The sequence below is a fragment of the Rhea americana genome, unplaced genomic scaffold (genome assembly GCF_003343005.1).
Source record: "Rhea americana isolate MKP2758 unplaced genomic scaffold, rheAme1 scaffold_5, whole genome shotgun sequence".
NCBI classification, from domain to species: Eukaryota; Metazoa; Chordata; class Aves; order Rheiformes; family Rheidae; genus Rhea; species Rhea americana.
Window position 1 is genome coordinate 2,556,597 of NW_028186645.1, and position 18,674 is coordinate 2,575,270.

The following is an 18,674-nucleotide window of genomic DNA, read 5'->3' on the forward strand; positions in this document are numbered from 1 at the left end:
GGTGGTGTGAGTCAGTCCCTTACAGAAATGCCATTCCTGAAAGACAGGCCTGGAGACATGAAATCGTAGCAGGGTCCTGCACCTGCAGGATACAGCAAATGCTTGTTTTAGCAGTTGGTTAATCCACATAAGATAATTCCTTAGCACGTACTTCCTCATAGCACATACTGCAGTATCTCAAGTCCCAGGAGAGGGCAAAAATCAAGCATGTAGTTAACTGCAAGGACTTCCTGTGAAAATAAGTGGTCTTGCATAAAATGGCATATAACTGATTTAGTTTAATTGGCCCTTACAGATCTGCAACCTGAACGAGCTGTAGTTAAAAGTCTGAGCCGTGTTTAGCTGCCGACTGTACAAAACCTGTTTAGTGCAGCTGTACAACAAAGCCCTTTGCTGACCCAGCAAAGTTTTGCAGGTGAGCAAAGTATTGGATAGCCTGGCTGAAACCCTGCTCATGTAATACCGCAAGACAGCTGTATCTGTGCAAGGGCAGCAGGGCCATGAGGACCAGGACTCCCGTGTTTCCTTGATAAATGCTGATCACAAAGCTACTCTGCTGCTTTTCGCATCCTTCCCATCCTGGGTTCCTAGTGCCACAGTTAACCAGACTGGCTTCATGTAAGAAACRTGCTCTGCCAGGCACTGAACCACCATGGGAAAAGCATCTTCTCAGGCTCCACTTTCCCAACATGTGCAGTTCCTAATATCTCTCACCAGAGGTCTTCTCTCTCCTGCTGTAACACTTCAGCAGAAAGAGCTTTCCCTGTTACCCAAGTGATAAACTCTCCCTGACACTTTAGTTAAAAAGATTGATAGCCAAAATCTAGARTATTTGCCAGAGTTTTTGCCACACACATGGATATGTGCTACAGATTTCAAGAGTACTAAAACACTGAAATTACCTTACTGGAGCACTTGGTAATAATGTCTATTCTAATGTTCTTCTCTGATTTCTAAGCCAAGTTTGCAACACGTATGTTCGGGCTAGCTTTAACTGACTGCACAACCACTTCTTTTTTCTGCAAGAAGCTTATTTCATTTTCTGAACACTAAGGCCAGCGTGACTACAGGTAACACTTCTATTTGGACTCATTAGGTAATGCAACATTTTAGAAAGGTCTCCCTGTTGCATTTTTGTTTACTTGTACTTTTAAATGAATCTGCAAGCTTAAATAATTTTATCCTGTTTATTTATAAATAAAAGGTTTTGCCAGAAAGAAAAGTCTAGAAAAATAAATCCTATGTTATGTAGCAAAAAAGAATGTCTTAGTTTGCAAAACAAATTTCCTACATTTCAATCTTAATTCAATAGAATGGACAGGAAAATCAATTATTACAATTATTCACTATGAAGAGATCAATTCTAAACTGATTTTATGTTCAAGACATGCAATCTTCAGAATACCAGCAATTTCTGGAAAACCATTATAGATAGCTGAGAAAATTACTACATGTGCAAAGGGGAAACAGTTTTGAGGAACAGACTTAGCTGGCCGAAACTGTGATACACAGATTACACTGTCTGCATTAGAACAATGACAATTTAAACTTAATGGAAATCTTTCCTCTGGCTCTTATTTGCCAGTTACATGCACCTATATGCATATATAACACCTATATGCACTTAGACAACAGCATCAGTCACACTGCTAAAATTTCAGTTGTAAACACAATGCATTAAGAATTTCCTAAACATACTGTCCTCTACAAAAGCTTTGCCCTTATTAACATGATTTGAAGATGAAGAACATGTATATTTTCCTCGTTAAACCTGGGGAATGTTCTAGTTTTATTTGGAGAACAGACTTGGAAAACTCTGCCCTGACAGACCTGGAAAGAAAGATCTGTAAGATGTCTTCTAGTCAACAGAGCTATTGCGGAGCAGATAGATGCATGGAGSTGCTCCTCAGAAGCCAGGGTCAACCATGGTCACTTGAAGTCTTTTGGGTTCATGCTCGTCCTGCCTGCCTCTGGGCAGATGTAGTTTGTATGTGCCAAGCACAGCCTCCCACATACGCTAAAAGGAGAAGTCCTTACACTCTTAGGAAGTCAAATTTATTACAGTGGAACTAAATAAAGACCAAGATTTGCACAAGGCTGCTTAAAGAGAATACAAGGAGTAAAGTATRAGAGGGGACAAATTACAGCCTTCTACTTCAAATACATAATGTTTATACATTTGTATAAAGATCTTTACAAAAGCCTTTTAAACAGACAGATTTGGAGGTTAGTTATCAGAACTTGGTTTCCCTGCCTGTTTATAASATATTCAAAAAAGCTAAGCCTAAAATTAGGTCTGCTATATACTTAAAGAGTGCATTAGTATAATTAAGGCTGAAAATCCCCTAGTGCAGATGCAACAATATCTAAGTACAGCTACTGGCATAGCTTATTCCAGTCCAGTGGAGTGAAATAAGCTTTCCCAGAACCACGTGCCTTACAGCAGTGGAATAATACCTACCCATAGGTAGGGCTTTTACTATCCCTAAAACAAAAAGAATAAATTAAATCATTCTTTTTTCCACCTTTTCACAGTTAGACTGGTCATTCTTCAAATGCAAGGAGCAGGTGTGGTTTGAGTTTCAGATGGTCTGAAYGTTCAGTACTTTCCACTGGTTAAACTCAGAGTTGGACCAGGTCTTTCAGTCAGACTGCAGGGACAAACTGCATAGAATCATAGAATTGGTAAGGTTGGAAGAGATCTCTGGAGATCGTCTAGTCCAACCCTCAAACAAGTGGCCCATACGGGGATCGAACCCACGACCTTGGCATTATTAGCACCATGCTCTAACCAACATCCCTTATGCCTCTATGTAGCATATAGGTGCATAACAGGATCTCTTCTCTGACCTTTATGATCCAAAAGTAAATCGTACAGATTTTCAGTGAAATATTCTTACCCTCTGACCCACATATAAATCCCCATTAAATCCCAGGCCATTATTCATAAAGCCCCCCCCCCCCAAAAAAAAAAAAAAAAAAAAAGTCTCCCTACACCCCTACACTTTTTGGAGAGGGAAAGAGAGAATCTTACAGAGGGTGATTTGTAACAGAAGCATAAGTATGTATCACAGCCTACATAAGGGCCATGTCTTAACTGGCCTATATGTGGTTTTATACAAGGACCGGTCAGAATGGTAGCTATGGARTATCAGTCCAAATGATGTGCTGCATCACTTCACCTCTACTCCTCTGACAGTGTGTGATGTTAAGCTATGCTGCTCGAAGGGCCAAGGCAGTCCCTGGATCCCTACAAGGAGGGATCTKGCCTGCTTAAAGGCTGAACCTACAAAGGCAGATCCCTCTGAGACCTGAGAGTTGTATCAACAAGGCAGATCAACTTCCAATATTTTTGGTGCTGAATTGGACCATCATGGAAAGTTCCATTAAAATCCTTACAAAGCTCTTTTCTTATCTGATCCAAACATCAGGTCAAGCCCTCTGGAGGGCTGACTATGCTCTTGCTGATCCACCCCTGCTTATCAAAGCATATGTAGCTGCCTCATTCAAACAATCCCATGGCACTAAACCACAGCAGACCCTGCTGATTCCTGTGCTCCAATATATTCCTGAGGAAGTGAGACACTAATGCTTTGCTACATGTTTTATGGTAAAATATTCTGTAGTGTCTCTTGTATAGCAGGAGAAACATACTTGCAGCGAGCAGGGAGATGGGAAACAAGAGTCCTTTTTTTGTGCACTGGCCTACACCTCAACGAGAAAGCACAGGCATGGCTAGGCTGCATTAGCCTTGAAACAGCTGAGGCAGTGTAGACAGATTGGTCAGACTAGAAGACCTGGTCCGGAACATGACAGATAGATCTTATGCTTGGCAAAGAAAAGCAAAGATTTCCTCCTGCAATAGGAATTTCTACTGCTGCTACAAGAATTTCTACAGCTGTTACAGGAACTTTGGCTGCATCAGCAAAGCTGAAATGAGAAGATGGGCATCACAGTTTGATTACAGTCATAGGCATAMAGTGAAGGCTTGTCACAACTTCTTCCTACCTTCTCTTTGATGTCAAGAAGACCATCCATATAGGTTAGAGAAAAGGCTGTGTATAATAGTGGCACTAAGCCTAGACATACATGTAAAGGTAAAGGGTATGACAGGATGCTTACCTGAACTCCCAGCTTCTTAAATTAGCAGTTTTCAACTATTATCCTACTTTAGAGCACAATATTCATAAAAGGAACTGCACACAATATAGGCTGAAGCTATACACAAGTTACTATCAGGATTGCATATAGCCCATAGAATGCTTCCTGGGCAACATGACTGTCAACCGCTGGCAAGTGATACAGAACATGATAAAGTTAGGTTTCCTTAACATGCTTGAGAAACACACTTTACAAATTGCTTTTAAACAGGTTTTGTCCTTATCTCTGTACATCAGCATGGCTCATGCTTGCCTTTGAGCAAAGAGTTTACCTAGGGCTGCAGCTCATTTCACCTTTTGAAAAGTCATTACAGAATCAGCACAAAACAGATAAGATTAAAAAGAACAGTGCTTATTAGCAAGCAAGGATGGCATGTACACCCAAGTTACAAACTAGAAACCTAATTCTAATACATTAACCCCTCTTGCCTTCTCTGTGCTTCCATCTCGTCTGGCGAGGGACCATTCTGAACCTGGCGCTGGGCTGCTGGACCTACAGAAAAAAAAAAACAGAATGCAATTAGGAAAGCAAATGTAACATCAGCATTGCTGAGTCTTCCCAGAAACGCTGCCACTCACATTAATTGTTTCTCTATCTTACTATGAGAAAAAAAAAGAAATATTATTGTTCTCTCTTTATTCTTTTCAATTTATTATTTCCTATTAGCCRAAATATTGCATCAGATAAAGTTTTAGTCCCATTGGGAGAATCCAATGGCTAAATATGTGAGCAGATTTGTCCAGTAAACTCACAGACACTGTAGTGCCTGTAGACTATCTAACTGTCCCTTGGCAAGGGTGCAGGCCTGGACCATCCCAAAGGGTGTCCCGTGGGATGAGGGGCCACCACATCRGGATGCAGCTCTAGCCTTGGCAGCATTCGGACTGGACCTGCCCAGATTATTCTGTTCTTGCAAGGTAGCTCAGCTCGAGGCCAGTGGGCTTGATCCAACCATGGGCCACTGGGGCGGCTCTGGAAAACCATGGAGGGGGTGAGTGAGGAAGCACATCTCTTTGCCATCCTCCAGCAAAGGCTGGATCCTACTATAGCTTAATTTCCTGTGGATTTACATATGGTATTACACTGTGGAAAATCTGTGGGCATCTCAGGGCTGCAGAGTGCTGGAGGTCAGGAATGGAGCTGTAGGAGCGTGAGAACTGCTCTGTGGACCAAGACAGAGACCGGGAAAAGAGCACTAAACTGATTCAAGAGCATCCCGGCTGCACCTCACTCACACTCTCTCATACTCTTTTACAGCATGTGCTATTTTATTAGTGGCACATTAAGTGGTCAGGCAAATGCAGGTACAAACACYGCAGCAGTAAGCTTTCAAGAGCGCACGCTAGCTAGTGCTACTTGCTCTGATGCTGAACTGACATAAGCTTCTTGAAGGAAGATACAAAGWGATGCAAGATAAAATGTGTCTTTTATAAACTTTGCTGTTCCYTTTACTGCCCTACCAGTCCTCTACTTCTGCAGGATCCACACCAAGCTGAGCTTTCATTGACATTCACCAATAAAAACTTACTCATGTCACCATTTGAGTCACGTCTCCTTTCTTGACTCTGATACTTAATCTGAGACTGCTCTTGGCCATCCTTATCAAATACAGTAGGAGTTATGTGCCATTTTCTGATGGAATTAATTACTGTGAATCTCACATTTTGTGGAAAGACAACTATTCCATTAATTTTGGGAGAAGGGGGTTTGACTGGGATTAAACTGATAAAAGTTCTATTAAATGCACCAGGAATTTTCCTGGTCAATMGCCCTGTGAAATAGATCAGTTACATACAGAAAATAATTATTTTTTACATTTTCAAATGTAAAGTCTCATCCTTTTAAAAGTTATCCATCAAGAGCAACTCAAAACTAAACACTTACAATGCAAATACAACACTCACAGATTGGTAAGGATATTTTGCTCAATTTTCCTTACGTGTCTCTGCCAGACAGAATTTCATCTGAAAATGAATTAGAAAGTATGACTGTGCGAAAATAGGAAAGCTTGCAGAAATGAATTGCAGCCAACATTTCCAGAAGTATTAACTGATCCTTTCTGTTGTGCTCATTTTTTAAATATCTTTAAGGATGAACATTTGCAGAAAGGGAACACTCAGCGCTTTCTGAAAAAGGCAGACCCTTCCATGTATTTCATCAGAGTATGCAAAAAATGGAGGCAATGACAATCACTGAGTCAAAAGCTTTGACTGTCTGAAATTTCAGTACAAAGAACTCTCCATAAAGTAAAAGAATTTACTTATATTTTCTGTTAAGTATGTATATGTTTGCAGGATTAGGATCACACTGAAACAAAATGCATTGCTTTTGGCTGCAAAATATGATTTTAAAAAATTTCCTGTGGTTCAGCAAGTATCTAATACATTCATAAGGCAGGCTACAAGTCAATTCAGACAAGGCTACTTGAAATTTTTTCCCTCACTGCACTGAGGTAACTTGAATTCAATCTGTTATTCTGAGATGATCTCTACGCATTAATAATCCCTATTTTTTTCACATTAAGAATCTTATTCAACTGTTTTAGTTGGCAGTATTTTGTTGTTCTTATTATTTGTTCATAGTGTGAAATGTCCTTAAAGTGAAGTACATAAAGCTCCTAATTATGTTTTGAAATTGAAAAATTCTCCATAGCTTCTATAGAAATGCCTTCCTGCTTTGACACACAAAAGCAAGAGAAATAAGATTAGAAAGAAAGAAAATTCTTTGGACCCGATTAAGTAAATACTCCATATTCAAAACCTCTTTGCAGAAGTAGTGACAAATTTACATTTTTTTTTGTACAGTAATTTAAAAAGCCAGACAATCTTTCAGATGCACAAGGTTCATTACTGCATGGCTCCCCAAATTCCTTAATTCTCTTGGAGGTCTTGAGCCGTGTGACAATTGGCGTTTTGTGGGCAATGACTAATTCCTCTCTTCTACGCGTTTRGACTTACTACCACACTGCAGCAAAATGTACACAAAATTCAGATAGAAAACCAAGAAGTACCATGTTTTGTTAGCCAAGGTTTTGCCTGTGGCTTGGTCAATTTAGAGTCTAATCCAAGGGTTCAGAGAGCCTGGCCTGTTTATTGCATGAAGCACAAATCCTGCTATATTTTTTCCCCATCCCCGGTTTGGGGTTCTTTGCAAATTCAGGCCACAGTCATCTGATAAAAAAATCTGCAAATGACTTTAGGCTCTGTAATTGTGGAGATTCATGTTTGTCTTGTCCCTGAGCTTCCTTCTAGCATGCTCAGCCAAAGCTCAGATGGATACCAAATGCAGGGACTACTTTTAAGCTTGATTTCATATCTGTATGTTCTGTAATGCTCATACTGCAGGCACCTGCTTGACTGAGGGTTTTCTAAATTAAACTGGAGTTTTCTAGGTTTAACTTCTCTCCACATTTTTAGATATTTCTCAGACACGAACAGTAAGTGCTCTTGGTAACGGCATCCTCATTTAAAAACGCTTCTCAAGTTGCACTGTGACCTGTCTCCTAACATGACAGCTTTTGGGAACAGACACACACAGAACAGTGCTACTGCGTACAATAACCAGGAGAGACATCTTTACTACTGACCCGCTTGCAGCTTCATGGCTGCTGCCATCTACATTTTTAGCAACTAATCAAGGCAGGAGATTAAGGTGAACATCTGTGTTTCCTCACTTTGTTGCTCTGCAATAATTAATTGCATTTTATATAAGCACTTTTGGCTCAAGGCATATTTTGGGAGCGCACAGAGGTTTTCCATGTTTGCTTTTTTCTTACTGGATAAGGCTGGGAGGCGCCCAGGTCTGGAAAACCTGCTACGCTCCTGGTACGTCCCTGCGGTGGTTGCTCCCGCCCTCGCTAGCCGCAGTCCTTCGCGAGGCTGAGAAGGCGGCAGCTCCGCGGCCGGCACAGGCGCAAGCGGAGCGCCGCCGCCCCGCGCTCGCCGCCCCAGCGCCCGCTCCGCCGGGCCTTCTCCACCGCACCCCGCGGCTGCGTGGAGACCTCCTCGCTCGGGCTCGCAGCCGCCCTGCGAGCCAGACCACCGCGGGGAAAACGCACGCTCCTGCCTCGCCTTGGCAGGAACAAGGAGGAACAACGTCACCGTTTGCCTCCTGCTGGGGCAGTCCCCAGAGACACGCTGCTTCCTCCTCTTCGCCTTACGTTACAAGCGTTACTGGCTGCCTGCACCCACGGAAACGGCAAAGCGAGGCCCACTTCTGCGCAACTCAACACAGAAACAGAAATGCTAACCTAGGCCTCGCACAGATGCTTTATTAATTTTACACGCCGGAGACAGAGCTGCTCCCAAGCGGGGTGTCTGCAACGCTGATAACCTCCACGGAGCTCACAGAGCAGTGACGAACGCGGTGGGTTAGGGCAAGGCCTCACGGTCTGAGCTGAACGGGAAACACGCCTGCGCTTGAACTGCACGGACCGAAAACTCCTGCTCTGCCTATGAACAGGATACTGCCATTTTTTGTGTGTGTGGGGGGGGGGAAAAAAACACCCGACAGTCTGGGAGGAAAAGTTTAGGAAGAATGCTCTGCGTTTCCTCGCAGCAAAGGRCTGTAATTTTAGCTCGGGCGCCGGAGCTGGGCAAGGGTTGGTGCCGCGGCGGCGCGGGGCCCGCTCCCGCCGGCGGCGAGCGGCAAGCGAGGGCAGCCGGGCCGCGCCGGCTCATTAGCCGCGACAATTAGCCCCGGACAAGGCACCGAGCTGGTCAGCCTAGATAACGCCCTTCGATAACGCGGCGCCTCCGGGCTGCTCGCGGGTTGAATGACACGGGGCGCCGCCGGGAGCCCCGTTCCCAGCTCCCGGGAGGCGCCCGGCCGCGGCGGCCCCCCGCGCCGCTCGGGTTTCGGCGCCGCGCCGGCAGCGGAGCCCCCCCGGAGCCCCGCAGCAGGCCCGGGCGGCCGCCGCGCGGCCCCTGCCTCCTTCCCCCCAGCATTAACCCGGGATCCTTTCGGCGGGTGTTGCCGCAGGCTGGGTGCCTCACGGCGTCCACGTCCGAACACGCTAACTACCTCCGGCCAGACCCTGTACGCGTCTACTGAACTCTTCTGCCACGAACGCCACAGCCTCAGTTAAGCTGCACCAGCCCTGTGAGGCAGAAGTTAAATGACCTGATTATGCCTAGACCACGTCCGCACAAGTAAAAATTGTTTGCATCAGATTACCTACAGGTGAGATTTACTACTGACACAGTCAAGCCCACGCAAAAGACCATCTGCGACACCTTACTCTAACRTAGACCAAATTAATCTTGCTTTTGTATTAAAGGAAAGTTTTCACTGCAAGACTGCAGTGAAATGACCAATTTCCAACTTTCTGCCAYAAACTGCCCCTCTTCTACATCCCTCCCTTGTCCCTTGGCTGCTGAGACTGCAGCAAGTCTGTGGCCATGGAAGGTGAAAGGTTCTCCCCAAACCACCGCCAGCAACGTTTTACACAGCCTCAGTTTACCTTAAACTGCACGGGACGAGGGGCAGTGTGTTTTCCAGTCACCACCACTGTAGCAACTTCCAACCTGGAGGCTCCTGAAAGCAGCATTTAGATTACAACTGCCTGACTTGTCATACTCTTARTACTACTTTATGCTAACACGAAGCTACTTAAACCAAACTAGGAATGAGAACACAGGGGGCCTACACAAAGTCTGATCATTTTTTAAAAAAACTGATTTAACATTTACTGGTGAAACTTTCTGATACAGATACGGTTTAAGGACACTGGAAAAACATGAGAGTTAAATGAGAGTGCCCTAACCCMAACATTAATTCCCACCTCCTGCAAATACAAATGTAGTTGCCTCGCTAATGGATGTGTGCACTGCTTAAAAAAAATAAAATAAAGACTGATCAATAGAGTTTCAAGGCCCCTACATTTCTACACATTTGTGCATGCTCAGCACGCATAACGGGCATGAGATTCAGAGAACAGTTACCAGGTAAAAGGCCACAAAAAGATCCAGCATCACAAGATGATTACAAAAAAATCATTTTCAATGTCCTTGAAGACTGCCAGTGAATACACCAGTGTATAACCAGTGGGCCTTGGACTCAACCACTAAAGCTGTTAATTCAGCTATTTCACATAAATTGCGATAGATTATTATTTGATCCTGCTGGTCTATCAGTCACGGCACCGGCATAGCATTTCATGATTTTTCTTGTTAGTGGCTTGGTTTATAGATGATGAAGAAAAACATTGTTTTGTTTTGCTTTGCTGCGAGCGCAGCAAAGACGCTCCGGTGCTAAAGCAGCTCCTGTAGCAAGCGGGCGCACCCCAACTCAGCCCACCATGAGAAGCACCTGTGCCTCTGTTAGACTGTAGGGAGCGTGCACACACAGGGCTACGGGAATAGCGCTTTCTTTCTTCTTTTTTTTTTTTCTTTTTTGTAAACACACACAGGGACGATGAGGRGATGAGATGCCAGTCAGTGTGGGGACCGAAAAAGCCGTCCACAAAGTTTAGAACTGTAAGACCAGCTCATAAAAGGTACGAAATTAAAACCACATTTAAACAAGCTCACAGATGCTTGAATCCTTCTTGATTTTCCTTCTTTTTTTTTTGATCTTTTTTTAGAACATGTGTCAAGCCTATTATCCTGCACATCCAGCTTTGAGAGTTTTCCATACCCCTTTCAGCAGCCCACAATGCCTCAAGGCRTTAGTGGAATTTTAAGAAAAACACCAAATAACACCAGACTCTGGTTAAAATCAAGAACATGAACAACATCGAACAGCTGTCACCTCGCTGCCGCTGCATGGAGGACTGGCTAAGCCACGAGCCCAGCCAGCAGATGCTCCAAAGCAGCTGAAGGGGTATTGATATACCCCTTTACCTAAACATATAGCTTATGTTACAAAGATATTTTTCTGAATTTGATGTTAATAGGGACATAAATTGTTTTGTTCCAGTAAAAATGTACCAAACCCTGTCAGAGCCGAGAAGGGCAGCAGGCACATAGCAGCCTGGCATGGTTAAGAAAAGAAGAATCTGCAGAAAGGGCATCACTGAACACACAAAGYGCCTTCCCACCAGCTTCAAGAGGCAACGTCTCAAGCCCCATGCATCTGTCTCGTAAAATATAAACCTAACATCTTCCTTCAGCCAAGTGCAGCTATGTGCGCGTTTGCTCATAAGCACACACATACACACTTCTACATGCACTTCATATTTACAATTCCTTGCATCAATTTAAAGGCAGGAATTCAATCCCTTTTGTGGGACAAAYTAAATCTCTGATAATCTCTGAAGCCACAGGAAGAAAGAATCCAGCTACCAGCGTGTACAGGAGTTCACTCATCTGGTATTTACACACCCCACTTTTCAAACATCATCTCAAGTTTTGTTTAACAATAAGATTTATGACACATTAAATTGGAAAAATACATATACTTAGCATAGCCTAGYGAAGTGGGTATCACCCAAGGGGCCTGGAGCCAGCGGTGCCTTTTTGGCCCAATTCASCACAGCCTTGCAAGGCAAGTCTCTCTCTTTTCCAACTGCCTCCTTCCTTTTTCACTCTCTGGTGAGACAGTAAACTCCTCAAGGCAGTTTTTTAACTTGTGCTTTCACAGTGTGAAAAACAGCAGGGCCCCAAGCTTACACCRAGGTCGCATGTACACACAGTTAATAGAAAATACTGTAACAGAAATACATGTGGCATCTAGTTAATGCAAAGGTCCAGATAAGATCCATTTTACCAAGACGTAAACCTCAGCTGTGCTGTACGAGCTGTAAGGCAGCTCATACAGACATCTGCTGGGACAGAGCGCTAGAAGGCAGAGGTCTTTTCTACAAAACACAGTGCAGGAAAAGGCAAGGAAATGACAATACATTTGGGGATTTATGGAAAATGTAAAAAAAAAAAGCAACATTCGTAATGGGTAGCATTCCTGTATAATACATGCACAAGTCCTCCCAATAAACATGAAGGAATTCAAACATAGGATCTGATCCTGTTCACACTTAACACCAAAAGCCAGCCTCTTTCATTACTAGAAGCAGAAGTCCCACTAAGTACTAAGCACATCCACAGAAAACCCCCCATCCTCCACAGCCTAACGGTGCAGCATCTCCTCATTTCCAGAAAAGCTACCAGAAGYTGAGAGGCACAAGCAGGTCTTTATGGAGCACAAAGCGGTAAATATCTGTGTAACTATAGGAAGTATAAAATGCTGCTCTTGTTCATACCTGTTTTTTTAAGCTCTAGGCTATTGCCTGAGAATAGATGTTACTCATTAGCAAGCAAAGACAGAAACAATCCAACATCCCATACTGCAGGAGTCTAAAACAAGCCAAGGCAAAGATGGATCAAAACCAATGGGAAAGYGGTTTCCCAGAACAACCGGAGGGTGGCAGAGCACGTTTCCACCCCTAAACACCCCGGCACGAGCGTTGGGCTCCCTGACCCCTCTCTGTGACGGCTCCTGTCGGCACGCGAGGGATGGGCATGCAAGGCAGCGGCGACCGCTCCATCACCTACAAGACATCCTGCAAAGGACCACGCAGTCACAGTGGCAGAGGCAGAAGCAGTGCCAAATCCATTCCCTGCTGACCATAGTAGGGCAGCCCCCTCCTCGGAGCCCTCTCCGCGGCACCTCTCGCATGCCCYGCACTCACCGGCCGTCCCACCGCGGGCCGGGTTTCACCGCCTGTAATCCATATGCTGCTACGGCAGCAGCGTGGGCCCTGCCGCTTCAATATTTAATCACAAGCTTTTCCTCGCCGACCAGCTCACAGCAGGTGCCTGGATGGCAGACTTCGTCGTCTGACACGCTGCCCGGACAAGGAGAAATGCTCCTGAAATAACATTGTGATGGGAAATTGCAGTTGCTACCCCTCTCTCCCCCCAAATCAGACCTCAAAACGTTTGCCTGCATGCAAGTAATTATAATAAATGCAGAAGTGTGAATGAGAAGGATGAGGAGAAAATTAGTTCATACTGGGGAAAAAATGACTGCAAATGAACATGTGGGATCAAATTTACTGGTGGTGTAGCTGCTGAAGACAAAGTGGTAACACCATGGATTACTTTTGAACACTAGGTTTAAAATGCAAGTGCAAGTATGCTGGATTCAGAATTAAATAGGAATGATTTAAATCCCCATCTACTCTTGCAGTTCTTCTCCTCATCCCATCATTTCTGATCTCCTCTGATCCCAACACTTTTTTCCCTTTCTACTTTTTCTGCTAATCACCTTCTTTTTCTATATTTAAGTATGGCAGGTCTCAAAAAAGGAAATCCAGTTAAAGTTAATGGACACTTTGTATGAGGAGACTATGTAGAATATTTATTCTCCGTCATTTCTTCCTTAATATTCTTTGATCTGCTTCTTTCCCTTCTTGCCGTCACATTATTCTGTCTACTGGTGACTTCACACAGCCCAATCCTGTACTCCTCAAGCAAATTCRTAGCTAGTTTAAAGGCTATTTCTCCTGAGATTCGGTGAAGCTACTTTGATTTAGATTGCTTAATGTTCAGATCCACTGAACTTAGCAGATATGTCTTTTATCTRATTYTTGAAARCTGCTGAATASAAACTATAAGGCTCTTGGTAYGGTTAGTGTAAGYGAAACCCCAGGTGGAGGCAAGTTCATACCTAYCTTGCAATATATCAAACAGAACCACTCCTATTCTTTGTAATGGGACATATTCAGCATAACTGAGTAGGAACTCTGTCTCTCTACCTGCSTTTTACATCTTTAAAGCATTCTCAGGGCATTTGAGTGCTATGTAGATATTCTAATAGCTAAGTTGCTTATCATATWTTTTCTAATGCTTGTTCCTATGAATTATTTATGTCCCATTTTAAATGTACYRTATTGATACTTCTCACGTATGCTCCTATCTGATGCARCAAAACAAGTATTAGCTATTTAATATCTGAGCAAGTAAAACTCCGTAATAACAAACAATCTTTTTCGCTATGGCATACGCATGGTGTAAATTCTACCTGCATGTGCCTGTGTTTTCTGCTTGTTGACTTCTAAGGTCATTAGAGGCACACAAGCTAACCAGAACACTACATTCAGGAACTTGACTGCAAATTTACATACCTATAGTCCTAAATGCCAAGGTTGTATAGAATTATTTTCYGAGGGTTTAAAAAAAGCTGCAAATAAATTTAAATTAACTATACTGGTATTAAAATAACAAAATAATATCACTAGGACTCCAAAAGGGAACAAAGTATGTTCAAACCATTGCATTCTCTTTCCARTTTTGAAGGCTCTCCAAATCCTGTATATCACAATGAAAAGTAGCATCTGGCTGATGCAAAACACCAGCCCTGATCTCCAAAGTGCTGACTTAGCCTGCATCACCATCGGAACCCACCTGCCTTTTGAAAAGAGAACACCACCACACAAGTACAGGCAATTGAAAAGAATTTGCCAAACTAATGAGGCAATCTGTAACAGCACTTAGTCATAAGAATGCATTTCACTCTCTATTTGTCAGAGAGTATCCACTACCATGAGTTTTATTATTGATTTTACCTTATATATACTAGGATTTTGATTGCTAAGGGGTTAAACACACTCATGATTAATAAAAAGCTGAAAAATACCCTTCAAGGCCAAAACAATCTCAGAGAATCTCACACTAATCTACCAGGGTTAACAAACTCCTGCAGAACCTTCTGCAGACTCACCACCTGCAAGGAGAATACCTTGCCAAAGAAGTCTATGATTCAACCAAACAAGTGAGTTGGAATGTAACTTCTTCCTYGGCCTAATCTTAAAATTAACATAGTACTTTTAAATAGCTCATTTAAACACAAAGTGGGACTGCAGAGCAGGTGTCATTATATGACTGAGAAACTCCTGCTACACTTAAGTGTCAGGGCATGGCATTTGGTGATCTGCCAAGGAGAGCACTTATGGCCTGAGAACAGACTCACTCAGACTCTCCCCTCTTAGAAGTGATACTCTGCCATGCAGCATGCAGTGCTAGCCATAAAAGCACCAGCAACCTCATGACTTGCTACTGTTACTTTACTGATGTATCCACAGAGCTCTCACTCCAGTCTGTCTGTGAGATGATTCCCAAACTAGCAGTACTTGCTGATGCTGTGCACCTAAAAAGATTTTAAACAACAATCCAATTGACTGTCTCTGGCTCCTGTAAAAAAACAGCCTTGACTCTATTAGGAGAGTGAACCAATAGAAGCTGGCTAGAAGGCAAACATGCCCTTGGCTAACTGGTCTTGTAATCCTTGCAACAGGAAATCAATTGAGCAAATTGCATTTTGACAAATATAAATTACTGGTGAGTTTAAAGCAAAGGCTGACAAATCATTTATGATGCCCACTGCTTACCTATTGCAGCAGTCCTCTGTAGGGAGATAAGCCAGAAAAATCCCTCTATTTTGAACAGAAGTTGGAAAACTGTAATTCCACAATACACAATAATGACAATGAAGGACAGCTCTGATCCTGCAAGTGGTAGCAGGAGGGGAGGTGGCTGTCCTACATGAAGGAAGACTGTAATTATCTGTCTGCACACCTACTGATTTTATCTACAGACTGTACATAGTAGCCAATATGCAACTGATACAATTCGTGTCATTGCAATTTCTGTATATTTTGCCCTTAATTGACAATATTGCTTTCCTTTTTATTTCTAGTATCTATTGTCCGTGTTTTACCGGCCACTTAGAAGTACATTAGACAGCTAAGAGCACAGACGCCTTGCCAAAAATTTTAGGACTGTCTTTTTCCACTAGCACTCTGAGAAGGTCTCAACCTCGAGAGCTCTCAAAAACTCTCAGAAAGAGAATGAACTTTAAGTTCCTCTGCTGGGCAAAATATATGAGAAAAGTCATTGCCATACCATTAAAAATGCCCAGACCACTGCAGTCCTGCAGATGGAAACCAATACCCTTCATGGAGTGATCAGTTCAAATATTTTGCCCTACCTTGGAAGCTGGTTATACTGAACCGGGTTGAACTTTTGATGTTGCTTTTCTCTGCTCTCAACCTCTATTTCCAAAAGAAGGTTCTGGTGGCTATACCAAGGAAAGTCGAAAAGTTTCCCAACCATATACTGTATTCACAGTATGGGTGTTAGTCCCTAGATGCTACATTCACATTTGTAGCAATCTGGTTAGAGCAAGATTGTATGGAGTAAATTTTAGACATAAAAGAAAGCACTGTGTTCACCTCCACTTTTTGTGTCTCTGGTGCTGCTCCCTTCACAGGGAGACTGGTAGCAAGCTGCCACTCCTCAGCAAAGTCAAGTGACCCTCTCCTGGACTTCCATGCTGCCTGAAATACAGGGCACAAGAGGGAGAACTGCCTAGGAATTTTCTACATGGACAGCGAAGATTCAAGTGCCTGTAGAACTGGACCCAGTAATTTCCAGTTACAGGTTATTTTAAATGTGTCGCAAGACTGAACGTTTCTACCAATGACTAGAGAGCAAAAAGCATTCCAGACAGATGCAAGTCTCACAGACCATAACCAGAAAACCCCAGTCAACTCAAAGTAACAGCTACAAAACTTTATCTGCATTGAAGGGTCTTGCAGTGATGCCATTCTCTAACAACATACCATGATTAAATCATGTTAGTGTTATGTGGTACTAAATTAAACTGATTTTTAAAGGCCATGCTTGCACTTTACATACGTTTTTCCTTGTATGACACTGCTAGGGACAAAATAGCTGTACAGGAAAGGTGAAGTTTGGTAAGTCATTTCTGAAGACAGTGGCCCCACTTACAAGTTACCTAACCTGTTAGCTGTCCATAGCCAACAGTACAGTAATAATCAAATAAAACAGTCAACAGTAACACACTTTGCTTACAATGTATTGTTTTCTAAAGTTTCTTCTGCACAAAAATTTCAATTATTTAAACTGATTGGAATTTTGAAGTCTATACTATATAACTATTAAGACAATTTGGCACAAAGAAAGTGCTGGCATGCATTTGTTATTTCTCAGAGGGCTCAACTTTAATTAATTTAAACCTTCAACTGATCATGATTCATGTGAAAATGTTGAGAAAGTGTGTTCTGTTCTCCAAGATAAAAGCAGGCATTCTGGGGGAGACTATAATGCGTTTTTTATATGACACAGAAAGCCTGACCCTCTGCTTTAAGTACAAGGAAAAACCTCAAGCCTTCCTAACTTGTGTAAAGATGCTAGCAAGTGCAATTCAAAAATATTTCAGCTTTGCATACTTCTCACTGGTTTGGTCACCAGCTTCCTAAAACTTCCTCAGTAAATGATAGCCCCCTTAAAGAAGGATGACTCCTTCTGTGGTGGTGCTGTGTCTCTTGGCTGATTCCAGGAGGAGCCCAGCTTTGAATATATGCTTATCTTTCATTCCTGTAAGTTTAGTTACAACGAATCTTATCCTAAGAGACTACACCACAAGCTCCACGAAAGTACCCACAGATGCAGCGAGGGTCTAGAAACCTGAATACACTCTGCATTTTGGCCTATCATTCTCCTTGCTGCTCGTGACTCATGACTGGGTGTGTCACTCTTAGGTGGCCTTGCAAGACYCACTGTGAGCAAACACTTAATTGAAATAAATAAGTACTCTTCTGGCTTTGCATTACCTTCTACAAGGGGATCTCTCCTTCTGAATCAAGCAGCACTGTCCCTCTCCTCCCCCTCTCTGCCCCAGTTAGTCCCTGGAATGATGAGCAGAGGTTTATGAATCATTTGGCATTGGTGACCAACTTTCTGCCCTGTTGCCTGGCTTTCCTTACTGAAAGGAGGCTGCTGTGAAAGATAACTGTGACAAAGAGCACGTATCTCTCCGACCAGCACAGGGAAAAAGGACTTCCCAGAGTGAGAGTTAAAAATGGATGCTTTGTCTTAAAGGATGCATTCATTCTGAAACGCAGAGACTATGTTTTAGCTGCCATTTCAAATATGATAGCATTTTCAGCAGTCTATCCTCTGTCCAAATAACTACTGCACTGCTTTTTCTTCTTCTTAGGTTTTTACCATTTGTAATTGTGCAWGTTTTTCACCACATTATGAAGAGAAGCTTGGAGGCAGAGAGAGTAAATCCAGCCTTATTCGACCAAAATGGCTTGTCAAGGCCATTTCTTGAAATCTATTGCAGTGCTGCCTTTATTTCAACCTCTCTTGTGCCAGTGCTGTTTCAGCTGCCAAGTTTGCTCTTTTAGCCCTGCTCTGAGTGTGTCTACCTAGAAAGGGAGCAGACTGGCCATATCCTGTCCCTGCTTTGATACAACTGCACAGTCCAGTCTGGAGCTGGTGTATGAGCATCAGCACGACGGGTGCCCCCAGAGGCAAGGTATATCCCTCCAGACGTGGTAACACAGCTATCGCCCAACCCGTTCCAGCTGGGACCCAGCTCAGTGCCTGGGCAGAGGAGCTCAGCTCAGCCTGAGCTGGGTAGACAGTATCRGTCGGCATGCCCCAACGAGCGTGGCCTGGCTGCACGATAGCACGCAACCAGCAAGGACATAAAGGGATTTTTATTTTGCAGCTGCAGGCACAGCAAGGTCGCGGGGCTGGGAGCTG

At 43.3% G+C, this 18,674-nt stretch overlaps 1 protein-coding gene across 1 annotated transcript in view; it reads right to left on the reverse strand.

Moving 5' to 3' along the window:
* The window catches only part of EVL (Enah/Vasp-like), a 121,818-nt gene that overhangs the window by 16,444 nt on the left and 86,700 nt on the right, over window positions 1-18,674 (reverse strand). Inside the window, exon 4 of the mRNA XM_085317455.1 lies at window positions 4,590-4,653. Within this exon, the coding sequence (XP_085173581.1) occupies window positions 4,590-4,653 (64 nt within the window). The remainder of the gene's footprint in view (window positions 1-4,589; window positions 4,654-18,674) is intronic.